This window comes from Oncorhynchus clarkii, chromosome 9, assembly GCF_045791955.1.
Source record: "Oncorhynchus clarkii lewisi isolate Uvic-CL-2024 chromosome 9, UVic_Ocla_1.0, whole genome shotgun sequence".
NCBI classification, from domain to species: Eukaryota; Metazoa; Chordata; class Actinopteri; order Salmoniformes; family Salmonidae; genus Oncorhynchus; species Oncorhynchus clarkii.
Window position 1 is genome coordinate 10457818 of NC_092155.1, and position 25483 is coordinate 10483300.

Sequence of the window (25483 nt, forward strand, 5' to 3'; positions counted from 1 at the left end):
GTAATAGTTTAGTTTCTTATAGAGCTCCTGGTCAGTAATAGTTTAGTTTCTTATAGAGCTCCTGGTCAGTAATAGTTTAGTTTCTTATAGAGCTCCTGGTCAGTAATAGTTTAGTTTCTTATAGAGCTCCTGGTCAGTAATAGTTTAGTTTCTGATAGAGCTCCTGGTCAGTAATAGTTTAGTTTCTTATAGAGCTCCTGGTCAGTAATAGTTTAGTTTCTTATAGAGCTCCTGGTCAGTAATAGTTTAGTTTCTTATAGAGCTCCTGGTCAGTAATAGTTTAGTTTCTTATAGAGTTCCTGGTCAGTAATAGTTTAGTTTCTTATAGAGCTGCTGGTCAGTAATAGTTTAGTTTCTTATAGAGCTCCTGGTCAGTAATAGTTTAGTTTCTTATAGAGCTCCTGGTCAGTAATAGTTTAGTTTCTTATAGAGCTCCTGGTCAGTAATAGTTTAGTTTCTTATAGAGCTCCTGGTCAGTAATAGTTTAGTTTCTTATAGAGCTCCTGGTCAGTAATAGTTTAGTTTCTTATAGAGCTCCTGGTCAGTAATAGTTTAGTTTCTTATAGAGCTCCTGGTCAGTAATTGTTTAGTTTCTTATAGAGCTCCTGGTCAGTAATAGTATAGTGTCTTATAGAGCTCCTGGTCAGTAATAGTTTAGTTTCTTATAGAGCTCCTGGTCAGTAATTGTTTAGTTTCTTATAGAGCTCCTGGTCAGTAATAGTTTAGTTTCTGATAGAGCTCCTGGTCAGTAATAGTTTAGTTTCTTATAGACCTCCTGGTCAGTAATAGTTTAGTGTCTTATAGAGCTCCTGGTCAGTAATAGTTTAGTTTCTTATAGAGCTCCTGGTCAGTAATAGTTTAGTTTCTGATAGAGCTCCTGGTCAGTAATAGTTTAGTTTCTTATAGAGCTACTGGTCAGTAATAGTTTAGTGTCTTATAGAGCTCCTGATCAGTAATAGTTTAGTGTCTTATAGAGCTCCTGGTCAGTAATAGTTTAGTTTCTTATAGAGATCCTGGTCAGTAATAGTTTAGTTTCTTATAGAGATCCTGGTCAGTAATAGTTTAGTTTCTTATAGAGCTCCTGGTCAGTAATAGTTTAGTTTCTTATAGAGATCCTGGTCAGTAATAGTTTAGTTTCTTATAGAGCTCCTGGTCAGTAATAGTTTAGTGTCTTATAGAGCTCCTGGTCAGTAATAGTTTAGTGTCTTATAGAGCTCCTGGTCAGTAATTGTTTAGTTTCTTATAGAGCTCCTGGTCAGTAATAGTTTAGTTTCTTATAGAGCTCCTGGTCAGTAATAGTTTAGTTTCTTATAGAGCTCCTGGTCAGTAATAGTTTAGTTTCTTATAGAGATCCTGGTCAGTAATAGTTTAGTTTCTTATAGAGCTCCTGGTCAGTAATAGTTTAGTTTCTTATAGAGCTCCTGGTCAGTAATAGTTTAGTTTCTTATAGAGCTCCTGGTCAGTAATAGTTTAGTTTCTTATAGAGCTCCTGGTCAGTAATAGTTTAGTTTCTTATAGAGATCCTGGTCAGTAATAGTTTAGTTTCTTATAGAGATCCTGGTCAGTAATAGTTTAGTTTCTTATAGAGCTCCTGGTCAGTAATAGTTTAGTTTCTTATAGAGCTCCTGGTCAGTAATAGTTTAGTTTCTTATAGAGCTCCTGGTCAGTAATAGTTTAGTTTCTTATAGAGATCCTGGTCATTAATAGTTTAGTGTCTTATAGAGCTCCTGGTCAGTAATAGTTTAGTGTCTTATAGAGCTCCTGGTCAGTAATAGTTTAGTTTCTTATAGAGATCCTGGTCAGTAATAGTTTAGTGTCTTATAGAGCTCCTGGTCAGTAATAGTTTAGTTTCTTATAGAGCTCCTGGTCAGTAATAGTTTAGTTTCTTATAGAGATACTGGTCAGTAATAGTTTAGTGTCTTATAGAGCTCCTGGTCAGTAATAGTTTAGTGTCTTATAGAGCTCCTGGTCATTAATAGTTGAGTTTCTTATAGAGCTCCTGGTCAGTAATAGTTTAGTTTCTTATAGAGCTCCTGGTCAGTAATAGTTTAGTGTCTTATAGAGATCCTGGTCAGTAATAGTTTAGTTTCTTATAGAGATCCTGGTCAGTAATAGTTTAGTTTCTTATAGAGCTCCTGGTCAGTAATAGTTTAGTTTCTTATAGAGCTCCTGGTCAGTAATAGTTTAGTGTCTTATAAAGATCCTGGTCAGTAATAGTTTAGTGTCTTATAGAGCTCCTGGTCAGTAATAGTTTAGTGTCTTATAGAGCTCCTGGTCAGTAATAGTTTAGTTTCTTATGGAGCTCCTGGTCAGTAATAGTTTAGTTTCTTATAGAGCTCCTGGTCAGTAATAGTTTAGTTTCTTATAGAGCTCCTGGTCAGTAATTGTTTAGTTTCTTATAGAGCTCCTGGTCAGTAATAGTATAGTGTCTTATAGAGCTCCTGGTCAGTAATAGTTTAGTTTCTTATAGAGCTCCTGGTCAGTAATTGTTTAGTTTCTTATAGAGCTCCTGGTCAGTAATAGTTTAGTTTCTGATAGAGCTCCTGGTCAGTAATAGTTTAGTTTCTTATAGACCTCCTGGTCAGTAATAGTTTAGTGTCTTATAGAGCTCCTGGTCAGTAATAGTTTAGTTTCTTATAGAGCTCCTGGTCAGTAATAGTTTAGTTTCTGATAGAGCTCCTGGTCAGTAATAGTTTAGTTTCTTATAGAGCTACTGGTCAGTAATAGTTTAGTGTCTTATAGAGCTCCTGATCAGTAATAGTTTAGTGTCTTATAGAGCTCCTGGTCAGTAATAGTTTAGTTTCTTATAGAGATCCTGGTCAGTAATAGTTTAGTTTCTTATAGAGATCCTGGTCAGTAATAGTTTAGTTTCTTATAGAGCTCCTGGTCAGTAATAGTTTAGTTTCTTATAGAGATCCTGGTCAGTAATAGTTTAGTTTCTTATAGAGCTCCTGGTCAGTAATAGTTTAGTGTCTTATAGAGCTCCTGGTCAGTAATAGTTTAGTGTCTTATAGAGCTCCTGGTCAGTAATTGTTTAGTTTCTTATAGAGCTCCTGGTCAGTAATAGTTTAGTTTCTTATAGAGCTCCTGGTCAGTAATAGTTTAGTTTCTTATAGAGCTCCTGGTCAGTAATAGTTTAGTTTCTTATAGAGATCCTGGTCAGTAATAGTTTAGTTTCTTATAGAGCTCCTGGTCAGTAATAGTTTAGTTTCTTATAGAGCTCCTGGTCAGTAATAGTTTAGTTTCTTATAGAGCTCCTGGTCAGTAATAGTTTAGTTTCTTATAGAGCTCCTGGTCAGTAATAGTTTAGTTTCTTATAGAGATCCTGGTCAGTAATAGTTTAGTTTCTTATAGAGATCCTGGTCAGTAATAGTTTAGTTTCTTATAGAGCTCCTGGTCAGTAATAGTTTAGTTTCTTATAGAGCTCCTGGTCAGTAATAGTTTAGTTTCTTATAGAGCTCCTGGTCAGTAATAGTTTAGTTTCTTATAGAGATCCTGGTCAGTAATAGTTTAGTGTCTTATAGAGCTCCTGGTCAGTAATAGTTTAGTGTCTTATAGAGCTCCTGGTCAGTAATAGTTTAGTTTCTTATAGAGATCCTGGTCAGTAATAGTTTAGTGTCTTATAGAGCTCCTGGTCAGTAATAGTTTAGTTTCTTATAGAGCTCCTGGTCAGTAATAGTTTAGTTTCTTATAGAGATACTGGTCAGTAATAGTTTAGTGTCTTATAGAGCTCCTGGTCAGTAATAGTTTAGTGTCTTATAGAGCTCCTGGTCATTAATAGTTGAGTTTCTTATAGAGATCCTGGTCAGTAATAGTTTAGTTTCTTATAGAGCTCCTGGTCAGTAATAGTTTAGTGTCTTATAGAGATCCTGGTCAGTAATAGTTTAGTTTCTTATAGAGATCCTGGTCAGTAATTGTTTAGTTTCTTATAGAGCTCCTGGTCAGTAATAGTTTAGTTTCTTATAGAGCTCCTGGTCAGTAATAGTTTAGTGTCTTATAAAGATCCTGGTCAGTAATAGTTTAGTGTCTTATAGAGCTCCTGGTCAGTAATAGTTTAGTGCCTTATAGAGCTCCTGGTCAGTAATAGTTTAGTTTCTTATAGAGCTCCTGGTCAGTAATAGTTTAGTTTCTTATAGAGCTCCTGGTCAGTAATAGTTTAGTTTCTTATAGAGCTCCTGGTCAGTAATAGTTTAGTTTCTTATAGAGCTCCTGGTCAGTAATAGTTTAGTTTCTTATAGAGCTCCTGGTCAGTAATAGTTTAGTTTCTGATAGAGCTCCTGGTCAGTAATAGTTTAGTTTCTGATAGAGATCCTGGTCAGTAATAGTTTAGTTTCTTATAGAGCTCCTGGTCAGTAATAGTTTAGTTTCTTATAGAGCTCCTGGTCAGTAATAGTTTAGTGTCTTATAGAGCTCCTGGTCAGTAATAGTTTAGTGTCTTATAGAGCTCCTGGTCAGTAATAGTTTAGTTTCTTATAGAGATCCTGGTCAGTAATAGTTTAGTTTCTTATAGAGCTCCTGGTCAGTAATAGTTTAGTTTCTTATAGAGGTCCTGGTCAGTAATAGTTTAGTTTCTTATAGAGATCCTGGTCAGTAATAGTTTAGTGTCTTATAGAGCTCCTGGTCAGTAATAGTTTAGTGTCTTATAGAGCCCCTGGTCAGTAATAGTTTCGTTTCTTATAGAGATCCTGGTCAGTAATAGTTTAGTGTCTTATAGAGCTCCTGGTCAGTAATAGTTTAGTTTCTTATAGAGCTCCTGGTCAGTAATAGTTTAGTTTCTTATAGAGATCCTGGTCAGTAATAGTTTAGTGTCTTATAGAGCTCCTGGTCAGTAATAGTTTAGTGTCTTATAGAGCTCCTGGTCAGTAATAGTTTAGTTTCTTATAGAGATCCTGGTCAGTAATAGTTTAGTTTCTTATAGAGCTCCTGGTCAGTAATAGTTTAGTGTCTTATTGAGCTCCTGGTCAGTAATAGTTTAGTTTCTTATAGAGATCCTGGTCAGTAATAGTTTAGTTTCTTATAGAGCTCCTGGTCAGTAATAGTTTAGTTTCTTATAGAGCTCCTGGTCAGTAATAGTTTAGTGTCTTATAGAGATCCTGGTCAGTAATAGTTTAGTTTCTTATAGAGATCCTGGTCAGTAATTGTTTAGTTTCTTATAGAGCTCCTGGTCAGTAATAGTTTAGTTTCTTATAGAGCTCCTGGTCAGTAATAGTTTAGTGTCTTATAAAGATCCTGGTCAGTAATAGTTTAGTGTCTTATAGAGCTCCTGGTCAGTAATAGTTTAGTGCCTTATAGAGCTCCTGGTCAGTAATAGTTTAGTTTCTTATAGAGCTCCTGGTCAGTAATAGTTTAGTTTCTTATAGAGCTCCTGGTCAGTAATAGTTTAGTTTCTTATAGAGCTCCTGGTCAGTAATAGTTTAGTTTCTTATAGAGATCCTGGTCAGTAATAGTTTAGTGTCTTATAGAGCTCCTGGTCAGTAATAGTTTAGTGTCTTATAGAGCTCCTGGTCAGTAATAGTTTAGTTTCTTATAGAGATCCTGGTCAGTAATAGTTTAGTTTCTTATAGAGCTCCTGGTCAGTAATAGTTTAGTGTCTTATTGAGCTCCTGGTCAGTAATAGTTTAGTTTCTTATAGAGATCCTGGTCAGTAATAGTTTAGTTTCTTATAGAGATCCTGGTCAGTAATAGTTTAGTTTCTTATAGAGCTCCTGGTCAGTAATAGTTTAGTGTCTTATAGAGATCCTGGTCAGTAATAGTTTAGTTTCTTATAGAGATCCTGGTCAGTAATTGTTTAGTTTCTTATAGAGCTCCTGGTCAGTAATAGTTTAGTTTCTTATAGAGCTCCTGGTCAGTTATAGTTTAGTGTCTTATAAAGATCCTGGTCAGTAATAGTTTAGTGTCTTATAGAGCTCCTGGTCAGTAATAGTTTAGTGCCTTATAGAGCTCCTGGTCAGTAATAGTTTAGTTTCTTATAGAGCTCCTGGTCAGTAATAGTTTAGTTTCTTATAGAGCTCCTGGTCAGTAATAGTTTAGTTTCTTATAGAGCTCCTGGTCAGTAATAGTTTAGTTTCTTATAGAGCTCCTGGTCAGTAATAGTTTAGTTTCTTATAGAGCTCCTGGTCAGTAATAGTTTAGTTTCTGATAGAGCTCCTGGTCAGTAATAGTTTAGTTTCTGATAGAGATCCTGGTCAGTAATAGTTTAGTTTCTTATAGAGCTCCTGGTCAGTAATAGTTTAGTTTCTTATAGAGCTCCTGGTCAGTAATAGTTTAGTGTCTTATAGAGCTCCTGGTCAGTAATAGTTTAGTGTCTTATAGAGCTCCTGGTCAGTAATAGTTTAGTTTCTTATAGAGATCCTGGTCAGTAATAGTTTAGTTTCTTATAGAGCTCCTGGTCAGTAATAGTTTAGTTTCTTATAGAGGTCCTGGTCAGTAATAGTTTAGTTTCTTATAGAGATCCTGGTCAGTAATAGTTTAGTGTCTTATAGAGCTCCTGGTCAGTAATAGTTTAGTGTCTTATAGAGCCCCTGGTCAGTAATAGTTTCGTTTCTTATAGAGATCCTGGTCAGTAATAGTTTAGTGTCTTATAGAGCTCCTGGTCAGTAATAGTTTAGTTTCTTATAGAGCTCCTGGTCAGTAATAGTTTAGTTTCTTATAGAGATCCTGGTCAGTAATAGTTTAGTGTCTTATAGAGCTCCTGGTCAGTAATAGTTTAGTGTCTTATAGAGCTCCTGGTCAGTAATAGTTTAGTTTCTTATAGAGATCCTGGTCAGTAATAGTTTAGTTTCTTATAGAGCTCCTGGTCAGTAATAGTTTAGTGTCTTATTGAGCTCCTGGTCAGTAATAGTTTAGTTTCTTATAGAGATCCTGGTCAGTAATAGTTTAGTTTCTTATAGAGCTCCTGGTCAGTAATAGTTTAGTTTCTTATAGAGCTCCTGGTCAGTAATAGTTTAGTTTCTTATAGAGTTCCTGGTCAGTAATAGTTTAGTTTCTTATAGAGCTCCTGGTCAGTAATAGTTTAGTTTCTTATAGAGCTCCTGGTCAGTAATAGTTTAGTTTCTTATAGAGCTCCTGGTCAGTAATAGTTTAGTTTCTTATAGAGCTCCTGGTCAGTAATAGTTTAGTTTCTTATAGAGCTCCTGGTCAGTAATAGTTTAGTTTCTTATAGAGCTCCTGGTCAGTAATAGTTTAGTTTCTTATAGAGCTCCTGGTCAGTAATAGTTTAGTTTCTTATAGAGCTCCTGGTCAGTAATAGTTTAGTTTCTTATAGAGCTCCTGGTCAGTAATAGTTTAGTGTCTTATAGAGCTCCTGGTCAGTAATAGTTTAGTTTCTTATAGAGCTCCTGGTCAGTAATTGTTTAGTTTCTTATAGAGCTCCTGGTCAGTAATAGTTTAGTTTCTTATAGAGCTCCTGGTCAGTAATAGTTTAGTTTCTTATAGAGCTCCTGGTCAGTAATAGTTTAGTGTCTTATAGAGCTCCTGGTCAGTAATAGTTTAGTTTCTTATAGAGCTCCTGGTCAGTAATTGTTTAGTTTCTTATAGAGCTCCTGGTCAGTAATAGTTTAGTTTCTTATAGAGCTCCTGGTCAGTAATAGTTTAGTTTCTTATAGAGCTCCTGGTCAGTAATAGTTTAGTTTCTTATAGAGCTCCTGGTCAGTAATAGTTTAGTTTCTTATAGAGCTCCTGGTCAGTAATAGTTTAGTTTCTTATAGAGCTCCTGGTCAGTAATAGTTTAGTTTCTTATAGAGCTCCTGGTCAGTAATAGTTTAGTTTCTTATAGAGATCCTGGTCAGTAATAGTTTAGTGTCTTATAGAGCTCCTGGTCAGTAATAGTTTAGTGTCTTATAGAGCTCCTGGTCAGTAATAGTTTAGTTTCTTATAGAGATCCTGGTCAGTAATAGTTTAGTTTCTTATAGAGCTCCTGGTCAGTAATAGTTTAGTGTCTTATAGAGCTCCTGGTCAGTAATAGTTTGGTTTCTTATAGAGATCCTGGTCAGTAATAGTTTAGTTTCTTATAGAGCTCCTGGTCAGTAATAGTTTAGTTTCTTATAGAGCTCCTGGTCAGTAATAGTTTAGTTTCTTATAGAGCTCCTGGTCAGCAATAGTTTAGTTTCTTATAGAGCTCCTGGTCAGTAATAGTTTAGTTTCTTATAGAGCTCCTGGTCAGTAATAGTTTAGTTTCTTATAGAGATCCTGGTCAGTAATAGTTTAGTTTCTTATAGAGCTCCTGGTCAGTAATAGTTTAGTTTCTTATAGAGCTCCTGGTCAGTAATAGTTTAGTTTCTTATAGAGCTCCTGGTCAGTAATAGTTTAGTTTCTTATAGAGATCCTGGTCAGTAATAGTTTAGTTTCTTATAGAGATCCTGGTCAGTAATAGTTTAGTTTCTTATAGAGCTCCTGGTCAGTAATAGTTTAGTTTCTTATAGAGCTCCTGGTCAGTAATAGTTTAGTTTCTTATAGAGCTCCTGGTCAGTAATAGTTTAGTTTCTTATAGAGATCCTGGTCAGTAATAGTTTAGTGTGTTATAGAGCTCCTGGTCAGTAATAGTTTAGTGTCTTATAGAGCTCCTGGTCAGTAATAGTTTAGTTTCTTATAGAGCTCCTGGTCAGTAATAGTTTAGTTTCTTATAGAGCTCCTGGTCAGTAATAGTTTAGTTTCTTATAGAGATCCTGGTCAGTAATAGTTTAGTTTCTTATAGAGCTCCTGGTCAGTAATAGTTTAGTTTCTTATAGAGCTCCTGGTCAGTAATAGTTTAGTTTCTTATAGAGCTCCTGGTCAGTAATAATTTAGTTTCTTATAGAGATCCTGGTCAGTAATAGTTTAGTTTCTTATAGAGATCCTGGTCATTAATAGTTGAGTTTCTTATAGAGATCCTGGTCAGTAATAGTTTAGTTTCTTATAGAGCTCCTGGTCAGTAATAGTTTAGTGTCTTATAGAGATCCTGGTCAGTAATAGTTTAGTTTCTTATAGAGATCCTGGTCAGTAATAGTTTAGTTTCTTATAGAGCTCCTGGTCAGTAATAGTTTAGTTTCTTATAGAGCTCCTGGTCAGTAATAGTTTAGTGTCTTATAAAGATCCTGGTCAGTAATAGTTTAGTGTCTTATAGAGCTCCTGGTCAGTAATAGTTTAGTGTCTTATAGAGCTCCTGGTCAGTAATAGTTTAGTTTCTTATGGAGCTCCTGGTCAGTAATAGTTTAGTTTCTTATAGAGCTCCTGGTCAGTAATAGTTTAGTTTCTTATAGAGCTCCTGGTCAGTAATTGTTTAGTTTCTTATAGAGCTCCTGGTCAGTAATAGTATAGTGTCTTATAGAGCTCCTGGTCAGTAATAGTTTAGTTTCTTATAGAGCTCCTGGTCAGTAATTGTTTAGTTTCTTATAGAGCTCCTGGTCAGTAATAGTTTAGTTTCTGATAGAGCTCCTGGTCAGTAATAGTTTAGTTTCTTATAGACCTCCTGGTCAGTAATAGTTTAGTGTCTTATAGAGCTCCTGGTCAGTAATAGTTTAGTTTCTTATAGAGCTCCTGGTCAGTAATAGTTTAGTTTCTGATAGAGCTCCTGGTCAGTAATAGTTTAGTTTCTTATAGAGCTACTGGTCAGTAATAGTTTAGTGTCTTATAGAGCTCCTGATCAGTAATAGTTTAGTGTCTTATAGAGCTCCTGGTCAGTAATAGTTTAGTTTCTTATAGAGATCCTGGTCAGTAATAGTTTAGTTTCTTATAGAGATCCTGGTCAGTAATAGTTTAGTTTCTTATAGAGCTCCTGGTCAGTAATAGTTTAGTTTCTTATAGAGATCCTGGTCAGTAATAGTTTAGTTTCTTATAGAGCTCCTGGTCAGTAATAGTTTAGTGTCTTATAGAGCTCCTGGTCAGTAATAGTTTAGTGTCTTATAGAGCTCCTGGTCAGTAATTGTTTAGTTTCTTATAGAGCTCCTGGTCAGTAATAGTTTAGTTTCTTATAGAGCTCCTGGTCAGTAATAGTTTAGTTTCTTATAGAGCTCCTGGTCAGTAATAGTTTAGTTTCTTATAGAGATCCTGGTCAGTAATAGTTTAGTTTCTTATAGAGCTCCTGGTCAGTAATAGTTTAGTTTCTTATAGAGATCCTGGTCAGTAATAGTTTAGTTTCTTATAGAGATCCTGGTCAGTAATAGTTTAGTTTCTTATAGAGCTCCTGGTCAGTAATAGTTTAGTTTCTTATAGAGCTCCTGGTCAGTAATAGTTTAGTTTCTTATAGAGCTCCTGGTCAGTAATAGTTTAGTTTCTTATAGAGATCCTGGTCAGTAATAGTTTAGTGTCTTATAGAGCTCCTGGTCAGTAATAGTTTAGTGTCTTATAGAGCTCCTGGTCAGTAATAGTTTAGTGTCTTATAGAGCTCCTGGTCATTAATAGTTGAGTTTCTTATAGAGATCCTGGTCAGTAATAGTTTAGTTTCTTATAGAGCTCCTGGTCAGTAATAGTTTAGTGTCTTATAGAGATCCTGGTCAGTAATAGTTTAGTTTCTTATAGAGATCCTGGTCAGTAATTGTTTAGTTTCTTATAGAGCTCCTGGTCAGTAATAGTTTAGTTTCTTATAGAGCTCCTGGTCAGTAATAGTTTAGTGTCTTATAAAGATCCTGGTCAGTAATAGTTTAGTGTCTTATAGAGCTCCTGGTCAGTAATAGTTTAGTGCCTTATAGAGCTCCTGGTCAGTAATAGTTTAGTTTCTTATAGAGATCCTGGTCAGTAATAGTTTAGTTTCTTATAGAGCTCCTGGTCAGTAATAGTTTAGTGTCTTATAGAGATCCTGGTCAGTAATAGTTTAGTTTCTTATAGAGATCCTGGTCAGTAATTGTTTAGTTTCTTATAGAGCTCCTGGTCAGTAATAGTTTAGTTTCTTATAGAGCTCCTGGTCAGTAATAGTTTAGTGTCTTATAAAGATCCTGGTCAGTAATAGTTTAGTGTCTTATAGAGCTCCTGGTCAGTAATAGTTTAGTGCCTTATAGAGCTCCTGGTCAGTAATAGTTTAGTTTCTTATAGAGCTCCTGGTCAGTAATAGTTTAGTTTCTTATAGAGCTCCTGGTCAGTAATAGTTTAGTTTCTTATAGAGCTCCTGGTCAGTAATAGTTTAGTTTCTTATAGAGCTCCTGGTCAGTAATAGTTTAGTTTCTTATAGAGCTCCTGGTCAGTAATAGTTTAGTTTCTTATAGAGCTCCTGGTCAGTAATAGTTTAGTTTCTTATAGAGCTCCTGGTCAGTAATAGTTTAGTTTCTTATAGAGCTCCTGGTCAGTAATAGTTTAGTTTCTTATAGAGCTCCTGGTCAGTAAGTGTTTAGTTTCTTATAGAGCTCCTGGTCAGTAATAGTTTAGTGTCTTATAGAGCTCCTGGTCAGTAATAGTTTAGTTTCTTATAGAGCTCCTGGTCAGTTATTGTTTAGTTTCTTATAGAGCTCCTGGTCAGTAATAGTTTAGTTTCTGATAGAGCTCCTGGTCAGTAATAGTTTAGTTTCTTATAGACCTCCTGGTCAGTAATAGTTTAGTTTCTTATAGAGCTCCTGGTCAGTAATAGTTTAGTTTCTTATAGAGCTCCTGGTCAGTAATAGTTTAGTTTCTTATAGAGCTCCTGGTCAGTAATAGTTTAGTTTCTTATAGAGCTCCTGGTCAGTAATAGTTTAGTTTCTTATAGAGCTCCTGGTCAGTAATAGTTTAGTTTCTTATAGAGCTCCTGGTCAGTAATAGTTTAGTTTCTTATAGAGCTCCTGGTCAGTAATAGTTTAGTTTCTTATAGAGCTCCTGGTCAGTAATAGTTTAGTTTCTTATAGAGCTCCTGGTCAGTAATAGTTTAGTTTCTTATAGAGCTCCTGGTCAGTAAGTGTTTAGTTTCTTATAGAGCTCCTGGTCAGTAATAGTTTAGTGTCTTATAGAGCTCCTGGTCAGTAATAGTTTAGTTTCTTATAGAGCTCCTGGTCAGTTATTGTTTAGTTTCTTATAGAGCTCCTGGTCAGTAATAGTTTAGTTTCTGATAGAGCTCCTGGTCAGTAATAGTTTAGTTTCTTATAGACCTCCTGGTCAGTAATAGTTTAGTTTCTTATAGAGCTCCTGGTCAGTAATAGTTTAGTTTCTTATAGAGCTCCTGGTCAGTAATAGTTTAGTTTCTGATAGAGCTCCTGGTCAGTAATAGTTTAGTTTCTTATAGAGCTACTGGTCAGTAATAGTTTAGTGTCTTATAGAGCTCCTGGTCAGTAATAGTTTAGTGTCTTATAGAGCTCCTGGTCAGTAATAGTTTAGTTTCTTATAAAGATCCTGGTCAGTAATAGTTTAGTTTCTTATAGAGATCCTGGTCAGTAATAGTTTAGTTTCTTATAGAGATCCTGGTCAGTAATAGTTTAGTTTCTTATAGAGCTCCTGGTCAGTAATAGTTTAGTTTCTTATAGAGCTCCTGGTCAGTAATTGTTTAGTTTCTTATAGAGCTCCTGGTCAGTAATAGTTTAGTTTCTTATAGAGCTCCTGGTCAGTAATAGTTTAGTTTCTTATAGAGCTCCTGGTCAGTAATAGTTTAGTGTCTTATAGAGCTCCTGGTCAGTAATAGTTTAGTTTCTTATAGAGCTCCTGGTCAGTAACTGGGGAGTCCAGTGGATGTTGATTGTCCTTTATAGCTTTTTCTAATCCATTAATCTTCTCTTTCATTTGCCGTTGTTCTGCGTTGTTCTGCGTTGTTCTGCGTTGTTCTGCGTTGTTCTGCGTTGTTCTGCGTTGTTCTGCGTTGTTCTGCGTTGTTCTGCGTTGTTCTGCGTTGTTCTGCGTGTGCATCAATTTGAACGGTGTTGTAGAGTGTTTTAAAATGGGTTGTCCACATGTCACCATTTTGTTACGCTAATTCCTCGTTTAGATTTTTTTGGGGGGCTTTTTCCAATTTTGCCAGAAGTTGTTGGTGTTTATGGACTTCTCAATTAGTGTCAGCTGCTTGCTGTTGTACTGGGCTTTTTTTGTTTCTTAGTTTTAAAGTCTCACAGTAATGAAGGCGTAGTTCACCATTATTTGGGTCTCTGTGCTTCAGGTTGGAGGTGTTCTATGTTTTTTCCTTATAATTTTACAATCTGCATCAAACCAGTCGTCATCTGTGGGCTTTTTTGTTTTGTTTCTTTTCAATTTCAAGTGTGCTTCTTTTACAGTTTGTGTGACTATATAGTTGATGTCTTGTACTGCCATATTGATGTATTCTTCACTGTGAGTGAATGTGGTATCCAGAAAGTTATCTAAGAGTGTTTGGATATCTTGGTTACTGGTTGCTTTCTGGTATCTTCCGTGCTGTTCTGGGCCCATCTGTATGAATGTCTGATGTTGTACAGTTTACTGGGCTGTGAATGTCTTATGTTGTACAGATTACTGGGCTGTGAATGTCTGATGTTGTACAGATTACTGGGCTGTGAATGTCTGGTTGTTTCCATGTCTGTTCTATTGAGGAACAATGTAATTTGGCTGTGATCAGACAGAGGTGTTAGTGGCTTGACAGTGAATGAGCTGAGAGAGAAAGGGTTCATGTCTGTGATCATATAGTCTACTGTACTGTGGCCAAGAGGTGAGCAGTAGGTGAATCTCCCCAAAAAGTCCCCCCGTAACCTACCATTGACAAAGTACAGACCCAGGCTTCTACAGAGCTGCAACATATCCCTTCCGTTTTGTTGATGTTGCTGTCACTGTTGTTTCTATGGGGGAGATGAAGACAGTTAGAGACAGTATGGCCTGTAATAAAGCTGTCACTGTTGTTTCTATCAGGGAGATGAAGACAGTTAGAGACACTATTGCCTGTAATAAAGCTGTCCCCTCATGTGCTCGTTAGATCAGGTAGTGTTCCTGTGTGCGCATTTGTGTCCCCACAGATGAGCACATTTCCCTGGGCCTGGAGGGTGGGGAAGATCTCCTCTGAGTAATATGGGGATTCTGAGGGGGGGGGGGGGAGATCTCCTCTGAGTAATATGGAGATTCTGAGGGGGGGGGGGGGGGGAGAGATCTCCTCTGAGTAATATGGGGATTCTGAGAGGGGGGGGGGGGGGGGGGGAGATCTCCTCTGAGTAAGTTTAGGCCCTGAATGTTCCACATGCTGACTGATAGGTTGATGAGTTTAGACCCTGAATGTTCCACATGCTGACTGATAGGTTGATGAGTTTAGGCCCTGAATGTTCCACATGCTAACTGATAGGTTGATGAGTTTAGGCCCTGAATGTTCCACATGCTAACTGATAGGTTGATGAGTTTAGGCCCTGAATGTTCCACATGCTGACTGATAGGTTGATGAGTTTAGGCCCTGAATGTTCCACATGATGACTGATAGCTTGATGAGTTTAGGCCCTGAATGTTCCGCATGCTGACTGATAGGTTGATGAGTTTAGGCCCTGAATGTTCCACATGCTGTCTGATAGCTTGATGAGTTTAGGCCCTGAATGTTCCGCATGCTGACTGATAGGTTGATGAGTTTAGGCCCTGAATGTTCCACATGCTGACTGATAGGTTGATGAGTTTAGGCCCTGAATGTTCCACATGCTGACTGATAGCTTGATGAGTTTAGGCCCTGAATGTTCCGCATGCTGAATGATAGTGATTTCATGTTGCAAAAAGAAAGAATATAGCAGTCAGAAATACAATAACTACTGAGTTGTTCAGTCAGATGAACAGGATAACAGTCAGAAATACAGTAACTACTGAGTTCTTCAGTCAGATGAACAGGATAACAGTCAGAAATACAGTAACTACTGAGTTGTTCAGTCAGATGAACAGGATAACAGTCAGAAATACAATAACTACTGAGTTGTTCAGTCAGATGAACAGGATAACAGTCAGAAATACAGTAACTACTGAGTTGTTCAGTCAGATGAACAGGATAACAGTCAGAAATACAGTAACTACTGAGTTGTTCAGTCAGATGAACAGGATAACAGTCAGAAATACAGTAACTACTGAGTTGTTCAGTCAGATGAACAGGATAACAGTCAGAAATACAGTAACTACTGAGTTGTTCAGTCAGATGAACAGGATAACAGTCAGAAATACAGTAACTACTGAGTTGTTCAGTCAGATGAACAGGATAACAGTCAGAAATACAGTAACTACTGAGTTGTTCAGTCAGATGAACAGGATAACAGTCAGAAATACAGTAACTACTGAGTTGTTCAGTCAGATGAACAGGATAACAGTCAGAAATACAGTAACTACTGAGTTGTTCAGTCAGATGAACAGGATAACAGTCAGAAATACAGTAACTACTGAGTTGTTCAGTCAGATGAACAGGATAACAGTCAGAAATACAATAACTACTGAGTTGTTCAGTCAGATGAACAGGATAACAGTCAGAAATACAGTAACTACTGAGTTGTTCAGTCAGATGAACAGGATAACAGTCAGAAATACAGTAACTACTGAGTTGTTCAGTCAGATGAACAGGATAACAGTCAGAAATACAGTAACTACTGAGTTGTTCAGTCAGATGAACAGGATAACAGTCAGAAATACAGTAACTACTGAGTTGTTCAGTCAGATGAACAGGATAACAGTCAGAAATACAGTAACTACTGAGTTGTTCAGTCAGATGAACAGGATAACAGTCAGAAATACAGTAACTACTGAGTTGTTCAGTCAGATGAACAGGATAACAGTCAGAAATACAGTAACTACTGAGTTGTTCAGTCAGATGAACAGGATAACAGTCAGAAATACAGTAACTACTGAGTTGTTCAGTCAGATGAACAGGATAACAGTCAGAAATACAGTAACTACTGAGTTGTTCAGTCAGATGAACAGGATAACAGTCAGAAATACAGTAACTACTGAGTTGTTCAGTCAGATGAACAGGATAACAGTCAGAAATACAGTAACTACTGAGTTGTTCAGTCAGATGAACAGGATAACAGTCAGAAATACAGTAACTACTGAGTTGTTCAGTCAGATGAACAGGATAACAGTCAGAAATACAGTAACTACTGAGTTGTTCAGTCAGATGAACAGGATAACAGTCAGAAATACAGTAACTACTGAGTTGTTCAGTCAGATGAACAGGATAACAGTCAGAAATACAGTAACTACTGAGTTGTTCAGTCAGATGAACAGGATAACAGTCAGAAATACAGTAACTACTGAGTTGTTCAGTCAGATGAACAGGATAACAGTCAGAAATACAGTAACTACTGAGTTGTTCAGTCAGATGAACAGGATAACAGTCAGAAATACAGTAACTACTGAGTTGTTCAGTCAGATGAACAGGATAACAGTCAGAAATACAGTAACTACTGAGTTGTTCAGTCAGATGAACAGGATAACAGTCAGAAATACAGTAACTACTGAGTTGTTCAGTCAGATGAACAGGATAACAGTCAGAAATACAGTAACTACTGAGTTGTTCAGTCAGATGAACAGGATAACAGTCAGAAATACAATAACTACTGAGTTGTTCAGTCAGATGAACAGGATAACAGTCAGAAATACAGTAACTACTGAGTTGTTCAGTCAGATGAACAGGATAACAGTCAGAAATACAGTAACTACTGAGTTGTTCAGTCAGATGAACAGGATAACAGTCAGAAATACAGTAACTACTGAGTTGTTCAGTCAGATGAACAGGATAACAGTCAGAAATACAGTAACTACTGAGTTGTTCAGTCAGATGAACAGGATAACAGTCAGAAATACAGTAACTACTGAGTTGTTCAGTCAGATGAACAGGATAACAGTCAGAAATACAGTAACTACTGAGTTGTTCAGTCAGATGAACAGGATAACAGTCAGAAATACAGTAACTACTGAGTTGTTCAGTCAGATGAACAGGATAACAGTCAGAAATACAGTAACTACTGAGTTGTTCAGTCAGATGAACAGGATAACAGTCAGAAATACAGTAACTACTGAGTTGTTCAGTCAGATGAACAGGATAACAGTCAGAAATACAGTAACTACTGAGTTGTTCAGTCAGATGAACAGGATAACAGTCAGAAATACAGTAACTACTGAGTTGTTCAGTCAGATGAACAGGATAACAGTCAGAAATACAGTAACTACTGAGTTGTTCAGTCAGATGAACAGGATAACAGTCAGAAATACAGTAACTACTGAGTTGTTCAGTCAGATGAACAGGATAACAGTCAGAAATACAGTAACTACTGAGTTGTTCAGTCAGATGAACAGGATAACAGTCAGAAATACAGTAACTACTGAGTTGTTCAGTCAGATGAACAGGATAACAGTCAGAAATACAGTAACTACTGAGTTGTTCAGTCAGATGAACAGGATAACAGTCAGAAATACAGTAACTACTGAGTTGTTCAGTCAGATGAACAGGATAACAGTCAGAAATACAGTAACTACTGAGTTGTTCAGTCAGATGAACAGGATAACAGTCAGAAATACAGTAACTACTGAGTTGTTCAGTCAGATGAACAGGATAACAGTCAGAAATACAGTAACTACTGAGTTGTTCAGTCAGATGAACAGGATAACAGTCAGAAATACAGTAACTACTGAGTTGTTCAGTCAGATGAACAGGATAACAGTCAGAAATACAGTAACTACTGAGTTGTTCAGTCAGATGAACAGGATAACAGTCAGAAATACAGTAACTACTGAGTTGTTCAGTCAGATGAACAGGATAACAGTCAGAAATACAGTAACTACTGAGTTGTTCAGTCAGATGAACAGGATAACAGTCAGAAATACAGTAACTACTGAGTTGTTCAGTCAGATGAACAGGATAACAGTCAGAAATACAGTAACTACTGAGTTGTTCAGTCAGATGAACAGGATAACAGTCAGAAATACAGTAACTACTGAGTTGTTCAGTCAGATGAACAGGATAACAGTCAGAAATACAGTAACTACTGAGTTGTTCAGTCAGATGAACAGGATAACAGTCAGAAATACAGTAACTACTGAGTTGTTCAGTCAGATGAACAGGATAACAGTCAGAAATACAGTAACTACTGAGTTGTTCAGTCAGATGAACAGGATAACAGTCAGAAATACAGTAACTACTGAGTTGTTCAGTCAGATGAACAGGATAACAGTCAGAAATACAGTAACTACTGAGTTGTTCAGTCAGATGAACAGGATAACAGTCAGAAATACAGTAACTACTGAGTTGTTCAGTCAGATGAACAGGATAACAGTCAGAAATACAGTAACTACTGAGTTGTTCAGTCAGATGAACAGGATAACAGTCAGAAATACAGTAACTACTGAGTTGTTCAGTCAGATGAACAGGATAACAGTCAGAAATACAGTAACTACTGAGTTGTTCAGTCAGATGAACAGGATAACAGTCAGAAATACAGTAACTACTGAGTTGTTCAGTCAGATGAACAGGATAACAGTCAGAAATACAGTAACTACTGAGTTGTTCAGTCAGATGAACAGGATAACAGTCAGAAATACAGTAACTACTGAGTTGTTCAGTCAGATGAACAGGATAACAGTCAGAAATACAGTAACTACTGAGTTGTTCAGTCAGATGAACAGGATAACAGTCAGAAATACAGTAACTACTGAGTTGTTCAGTCAGATGAACAGGATAACAGTCAGAAATACAGTAACTACTGAGTTGTTCAGTCAGATGAACAGGATAACAGTCAGAAATACAGTAACTACTGAGTTGTTCAGTCAGATGAACAGGATAACAGTCAGAAATACAGTAACTACTGAGTTGTTCAGTCAGATGAACAGGATAACAGTCAGAAATACAGTAACTACTGAGTTGTTCAGTCAGATGAACAGGATAACAGTCAGAAATACAGTAACTACTGAGTTGTTCAGTCAGATGAACAGGATAACAGTCAGAAATACAGTAACTACTGAGTTGTTCAGTCAGATGAACAGGATAACAGTCAGAAATACAGTAACTACTGAGTTGTTCAGTCAGATGAACAGGATAACAGTCAGAAATACAGTAACTACTGAGTTGTTCAGTCAGATGAACAGGATAACAGTCAGAAATACAGTAACTACTGAGTTGTTCAGTCAGATGAACAGGATAACAGTCAGAAATACAGTAACTACTGAGTTGTTCAGTCAGATGAACAGGATAACAGTCAGAAATACAATAACTACTGAGTTGTTCAGTCAGATGAACAGGATAACAGTCAGAAATACAGTAACTACTGAGTTGTTCAGTCAGATGAACAGGATAACAGTCAGAAATACAGTAACTACTGAGTTGTTCAGTCAGATGAACAGGATAACAGTCAGAAATACAGTAACTACTGAGTTGTTCAGTCAGATGAACAGGATAACAGTCAGAAATACAGTAACTACTGAGTTGTTCAGTCAGATGAACAGGATAACAGTCAGAAATACAGTAACTACTGAGTTGTTCAGTCAGATGAACAGGATAACAGTCAGAAATACAGTAACTACTGAGTTGTTCAGTCAGATGAACAGGATAACAGTCAGAAATACAGTAACTACTGAGTTGTTCAGTCAGATGAACAGGATAACAGTCAGAAATACAGTAACTACTGAGTTGTTCAGTCAGATGAACAGGATAACAGTCAGAAATACAGTAACTACTGAGTTGTTCAGTCAGATGAACAGGATAACAGTCAGAAATACAGTAACTACTGAGTTGTTCAGTCAGATGAACAGGATAACAGTCAGAAATACAGTAACTACTGAGTTGTTCAGTCAGATGAACAGGATAACAGTCAGAAATACAGTAACTACTGAGTTGTTCAGTCAGATGAACAGGATAACAGTCAGAAATACAGTAACTACTGAGTTGTTCAGTCAGATGAACAGGATAACAGTCAGAAATACAGTAACTACTGAGTTGTTCAGTCAGATGAACAGGATAACAGTCAGAAATACAATAACTACTGAGTTGTTCAGTCAGATGAACAGGATAACAGTCAGAAATACAGTAACTACTGAGTTGTTCAGTCAGATGAACAGGATAACAGTCAGAAATACAGTAACTACTGAGTTGTTCAGTCAGATGAACAGGATAACAGTCAGAAATACAGTAACTACTGAGTTGTTCAGTCAGATGAACAGGATAACAGTCAGAAATACAGTAACTACTGAGTTGTTCAGTCAGATGAACAGGATAACAGTCAGAAATACAGTAACTACTGAGTTGTTCAGTCAGATGAACAGGATAACAGTCAGAAATACAGTAACTACTGAGTTGTTCAGTCAGATGAACAGGATAACAGTCAGAAATACAGTAACTACTGAGTTGTTCAGTCAGATGAACAGGATAACAGTCAGAAATACAATAACTACTGAGTTGTTCAGTCAGATGAACAGGATAACAGTCAGAAATACAGTAACTACTGAGTTGTTCAGTCAGATGAACAGGATAACAGTCAGAAATACAGTAACTACTGAGTTGTTCAGTCAGATGAACAGGATAACAGTCAGAAATACAATAACTACTGAGTTGTTCAGTCAGATGAACAGGATAACAGTCAGAAATACAGTAACTACTGAGTTGTTCAGTCAGATGAACAGGATAACAGTCAGAAATACAGTAACTACTGAGTTGTTCAGTCAGATGAACAGGATAACAGTCAGAAATACAGTAACTACTGAGTTGTTCAGTCAGATGAACAGGATAACAGTCAGAAATACAGTAACTACTGAGTTGTTCAGTCAGATGAACAGGATAACAGTCAGAAATACAGTAACTACTGAGTTGTTCAGTCAGATGAACAGGATAACAGTCAGAAATACAGTAACTACTGAGTTGTTCAGTCAGATGAACAGGATAACAGTCAGAAATACAGTAACTACTGAGTTGTTCAGTCAGATGAACAGGATAACAGTCAGAAATACAGTAACTACTGAGTTGTTCAGTCAGAAAACATTTGTTCTCTTTTTATTTTTTTCCTTAAACTTTTAGTACAATAGCTGTGTGTGTGTGTGTGTGTGTGTGTGTGTGTGTGTGTGTGTGTGTGTGTGTGTGTGTGTGTGTGTGTGTGTGTGTGTGTGTGTGTGTGTGTGTGTGTTGTGTGTGTGTGTGTGAGTGTGTGTGTGCGTTTAGAACAGATGTTTTGGATGGGCTGTTTACTCAATCCTACAGAGTCTCTGGTCTGGTAGAGGGGGTGGTGTCTGCTATGGGGTAGTAAGCTGGGCCCTGTGGAGTGGAGGGGTGCCAGGTCTGGGCCGGGGGGCTTCCTCTCTGGTCTGGTAGAGGTGGTGGTCTGCTATGGGGTAGTAAGCTGGGCCCTGTGGAGTGGAGGGGTGCCAGGTCTGGGCCGGGGGGCTTCCTCTCTGGTCTGGTAGAGGTGGTGGTCTGCTATGGGGTAGTAGGCTGGGCCCGGTCCAGTCTGGCTGTGCTGATGGAGGTGGTGATGGGGGGGTGGGGTTGCAGCTTCTCTCTAGGAGTCTCTACAGTCTGTTCTCTGTGCTGTAGCACCCTCTTGATGACAGACAACTCATTTGCCATCTCCTTCTTTACCTGTGCCAGCTCTCTCCTCATGATGGCCTTTACCTCCTCAAGAGCTGTGGTAAGACTCTCTCCTCATAGTGGTCTTTACCTCCTCCAGAGCTATGGTAAGACTCTCTCCTCATAGTGGTCTTTACCTCCTCAAGCGCTGTGGTAAGACTCTCTCTCAGCTCCTGGACAGAGTTCTTCAGCTGGTCGATCAGGTCCTGTAGAAGCTCTGTGTCTGGGCTGGAGGTGGTGTAGCTGGGGGGCTGCTCCTTCAGCTCAGTAACCCATACCTCTAACAGAGCCAGCCTGTCTCTCAGCAGGCTGATGGTAGTGTGGCTGGGGGGCTGCTCCTTCAGCTCAGTAACCCATACCTCTAACAGAGCCAGCCTGTCTCTCAGCAGGCTGATGGTAGTGTGGCTGGGGGGCTGCTCCTTCAGCTCAGTAACCCATACCTCTAACAGAGCCAGCCTGTTTCTCAGCAGGCTGATGGTAGTGTGGTCTTGTCTCTGGTGGTCGTAGGCAGGCAGGGGGAGGATAGACCTGTTGTGTGGGTCAGGGCCTGGGTTCCTGCTGTTGGAGGTGAGGGGAGAGGTCGGGTGCTGTCGTTTTTGGTTTCCACTATCTTTCCTAGGTTGGGGAAGTCCTGCACTAAGAGCTGAGTGCAGCCCCACTGCCCTGGACCATGACAGTGCCTTTCTGGTACACGTTTACCATCAGAAACCTGTTTTCCTGGTCCTTTTCGCTGTTTCCAGGTTCTCCCTCTGAATTCTGTGTTTAAAATATTATTTTTTTTCCCTTCTCTGATTTGATTTCTGCTGGAAATTCAAAACAAGGCAGGGAAAGTCACTGTCTCTGCTGCTGGTGCTGCTAGCCTGCCTCAGTGGCCATGTTGCTATGGTTACCACCAGTCAACAGTTACCACCAGCCAGTAAGCTAGCTGACAGATTTGAATTCAGCTCCATCAGGCTCCATGTTATGATGACAGTCTAATGGACGTCCCTATGGGAGAATTAGAGAAGGCTTCCATTCTCAGATCTGGCAGTGTAGTGAGTCTCTCTCTCCGTCTCTCTCAGGGACTACCCGCGGTACAGACGTGATTCCTGCACCAGGCCACCAGATTGTGCTATAACAGTTACACCACACCACCACCACCAGCTGGGTCGGAGCGGCAGGCTGTCTGCCTGTAGTGTGGATGATCCCACGTCTTCATCGTCGTCTTCGTCACTACGAAGCAGGGCCATGTCGGAGAATGATCTACGCTTCGACTCCACATACCACCGTGCTTCCCCCTCGGTTGCTACAGCAACACCGCTTTCAGAGCTGGAGGAGGGAGGCGGGGTTGGTGGAGTGGGAAGTGCTAGGGGAGTGGCTACCAGGAAGAAAACCCCACCCCCTCCCAGGCCGCCTCCCCCCAAATGGGAGGAGTTCCACCGAAGGAGAGCGTCCCACCACACCCTCTTCGCCTCTTCTCTCTCCTCCACCTCTTCTTCATCAGTCCATCCTCTCCCTCTCAGTCCACCAGAGGGTCTATGCTCTCACTCTCCTCACACCCCCTGTCCCACAGAAACGTCCAAAATGACGCATCAGCGCTCTTACAGCCTCCCCCCTCAGAGGGAGGAGCTAGAGGGGTGCCAGCGCTGTAGCCTGAGCCAGCTCCAGGAACGCCCCTTTTCACAAGCCACGCCCAGTCCCCGGTTCACACGCAGGACCTTCCGGCCGGTGGCTCCACAACATAGAGAGAGAGCCACACCCACTCATTACGACAACTCACTGCCCCCTCTACCACCATCAGACAACCAAGCCAGGTGAGGAGATGGAGACTGAATACACACACACACACACACATACACACACACACACACACCCACTCATTACGACAACTCACTGCCCCCTCTACCACCATCAGACAACCAAGCCAGGTGAGGAGATGGAGACTGAATACACACACATACACACACACATACATACACACACACACACACACACACACACACACACACACACACACACACACACACACACACACACACACACACACACACCCACTCATTACGACAACTCACTGCCCCCTCTACCACCATCAGACAACCAAGCCAGGTGAGGAGATGGAGCCTGAACACACACACACACACACACACACACACACACACACTCATTACGACAACTCACTGCCCCCTCTACCACCATCAGACAACCAAGCCAGGTGAGGAGATGGAGACTGAATACACACACACACACACACACACACACACACACACACACACACACACCCACGCTTAACCCTATTGTCATCCCACTCCAGGCTATGCAACATGGATGATCAAGATCGCCCTGCTGTGTTGAAGCCCATCTCTCATAGACAGCAGAGGGCCGGTGCTGAGTGGGAGAGAACTCCATCTCCCAGGGTGCATAGCGTCTCAGCCCTCCCCACCATAGAGAATGGTGCTATCTCTCTCGAGTCCTACTTTGCTATGAGCTACGAGCAGCAGCAACAGCTACAGAACAGTAGAAGATTCCGGAATCATCCCCACAACAACAATAACAACAGTAAGGAACATCAGTCTGATTCTGTAAAGTGACAACTGCTGATGTAAAAAGGGCTATATATAATATGATCGATTGATTCCCATTCCAGAACCAGAATTGGAACCCGACTTGGAACTGGAACCAGGTTTTAGCCCGAGCTCTGCCCAGAGCTTGGAACAGGAAGTGGACATCCCCATGGAAACAGACATTGACGACTTCCAGGAGGAGGGGCTTCCTGAGGATGAAGAGCCAATCAGGACAGAGCTCCAGTGTTTTGCTCTGCCTGTCACGGTGTGTGACAAGATTCACTGGGCTGCTAAGGAGTAGGGTGAAGTTGCCCCAAGATGCTGATCTTGGGTCAGATTTAAATTTTCCCTACTAATAGTTAAAGACATCCTCCAGTGATAGGATTGGGGGAGGGGAAGCTGATCCTACCTAGGCAAAACTTCACCCGGAGCATGCTGCTGACTTATAGAACTATATATTATAGAACTATATATTATAGAACTATATATTACAGAACTATATATTATAGAACTATATATTATAGAACTATATATTATAGAACTATATATTACAGAACTATATATTATAGAACCATATATTATAGAACTATATATTACAGAACTATATATTATAGAACCATATATTATAGAACCATATATTATAGAACTATATATTACAGAACTATATATTATAGAACCATATATTATAGAACTATATATTATAGAACTATTTGGCGATGCAAGTGGAGACATTTTAACTGGGGGGTGAACTTACCGGTACGATCTGAACTCTACTACAGGTTCTGGAGACAGACATCGATACGCTGCCTGACCAGCAGGCCTCGCCGGCGGTTAGGAAGACTGCAGAGAGTGGGTCCCTGGATGGGGAGATGGAGGACCAGGGGATGGGGACCAGAGAGGGACTCATGGAGGAGCTATTCCCCCAGAGCGGTGAGGGCAAGGCGGGCACAGAGAGATGGAGAGGGGCCCACCGTAGCTCAAACTCGGGGAAAAACACTGACAGCCTGGATAGGTAGGTGTACTGTGTCTGTGTGTGTTTGGGGTTTATGCATTTGCTCATTAATTTGCTCATTCATACACATTGCTCTAATAGAGGACTATATCTCTCAAAGACAAACAATGCATTTGTCAGCAAAAGCAAATAAACTTTCTTTATGGACTTATGTCAACATTTACATTATTACGGAACATATTTTAATGTCATTTAAAACCCTACGTCTTATGCTTTCCCCCTCCTCTCCCCTCCCCCATCTCCTCTCTCCCCTCCCCTCCCCCATCTCCTCTCTCCCCTCCCCTCCCCCATCACTCCATCTCCTCTCCCCCCCCATCACTCCATCTCCTCTCCCTCCCCTATCACTCCATCTCCTCTCCCTCCCCCATCACTCCATCTCCTCTCCCTCCCCCATCACTCCATCTCCTCTCCCTCCCCCATCACTCCATCTCCTCTCCCTCCTCCCCCCCATCACTCCATCTCCTCTCCCTCCTCCCCCATCACTCCATCTCCTCTCCCTCCTCCCCTCCCCCATCACTCCATCTCCTCTCCTCCTCTCCTCCT

At 39.4% G+C, this 25483-nt stretch overlaps 1 protein-coding gene across 3 annotated transcripts in view; it reads left to right on the forward strand.

Annotated features, from left to right (window-relative positions):
* LOC139415875 (protein Shroom4-like) overlaps positions 1-25483 on the forward strand; it is a 126587-nt gene that overhangs the window by 95666 nt on the left and 5438 nt on the right. For all 3 annotated transcript variants that reach the window (XM_071164007.1, XM_071164004.1, XM_071164005.1), the window contains 4 exons: positions 22450-23181; positions 23679-23923; positions 24012-24193; positions 24708-24940. In XM_071164007.1, coding sequence (XP_071020108.1) covers positions 22450-23181; positions 23679-23923; positions 24012-24193; positions 24708-24940 — 1392 coding nt within the window. The remainder of the gene's footprint in view (positions 1-22449; positions 23182-23678; positions 23924-24011; positions 24194-24707; positions 24941-25483) is intronic.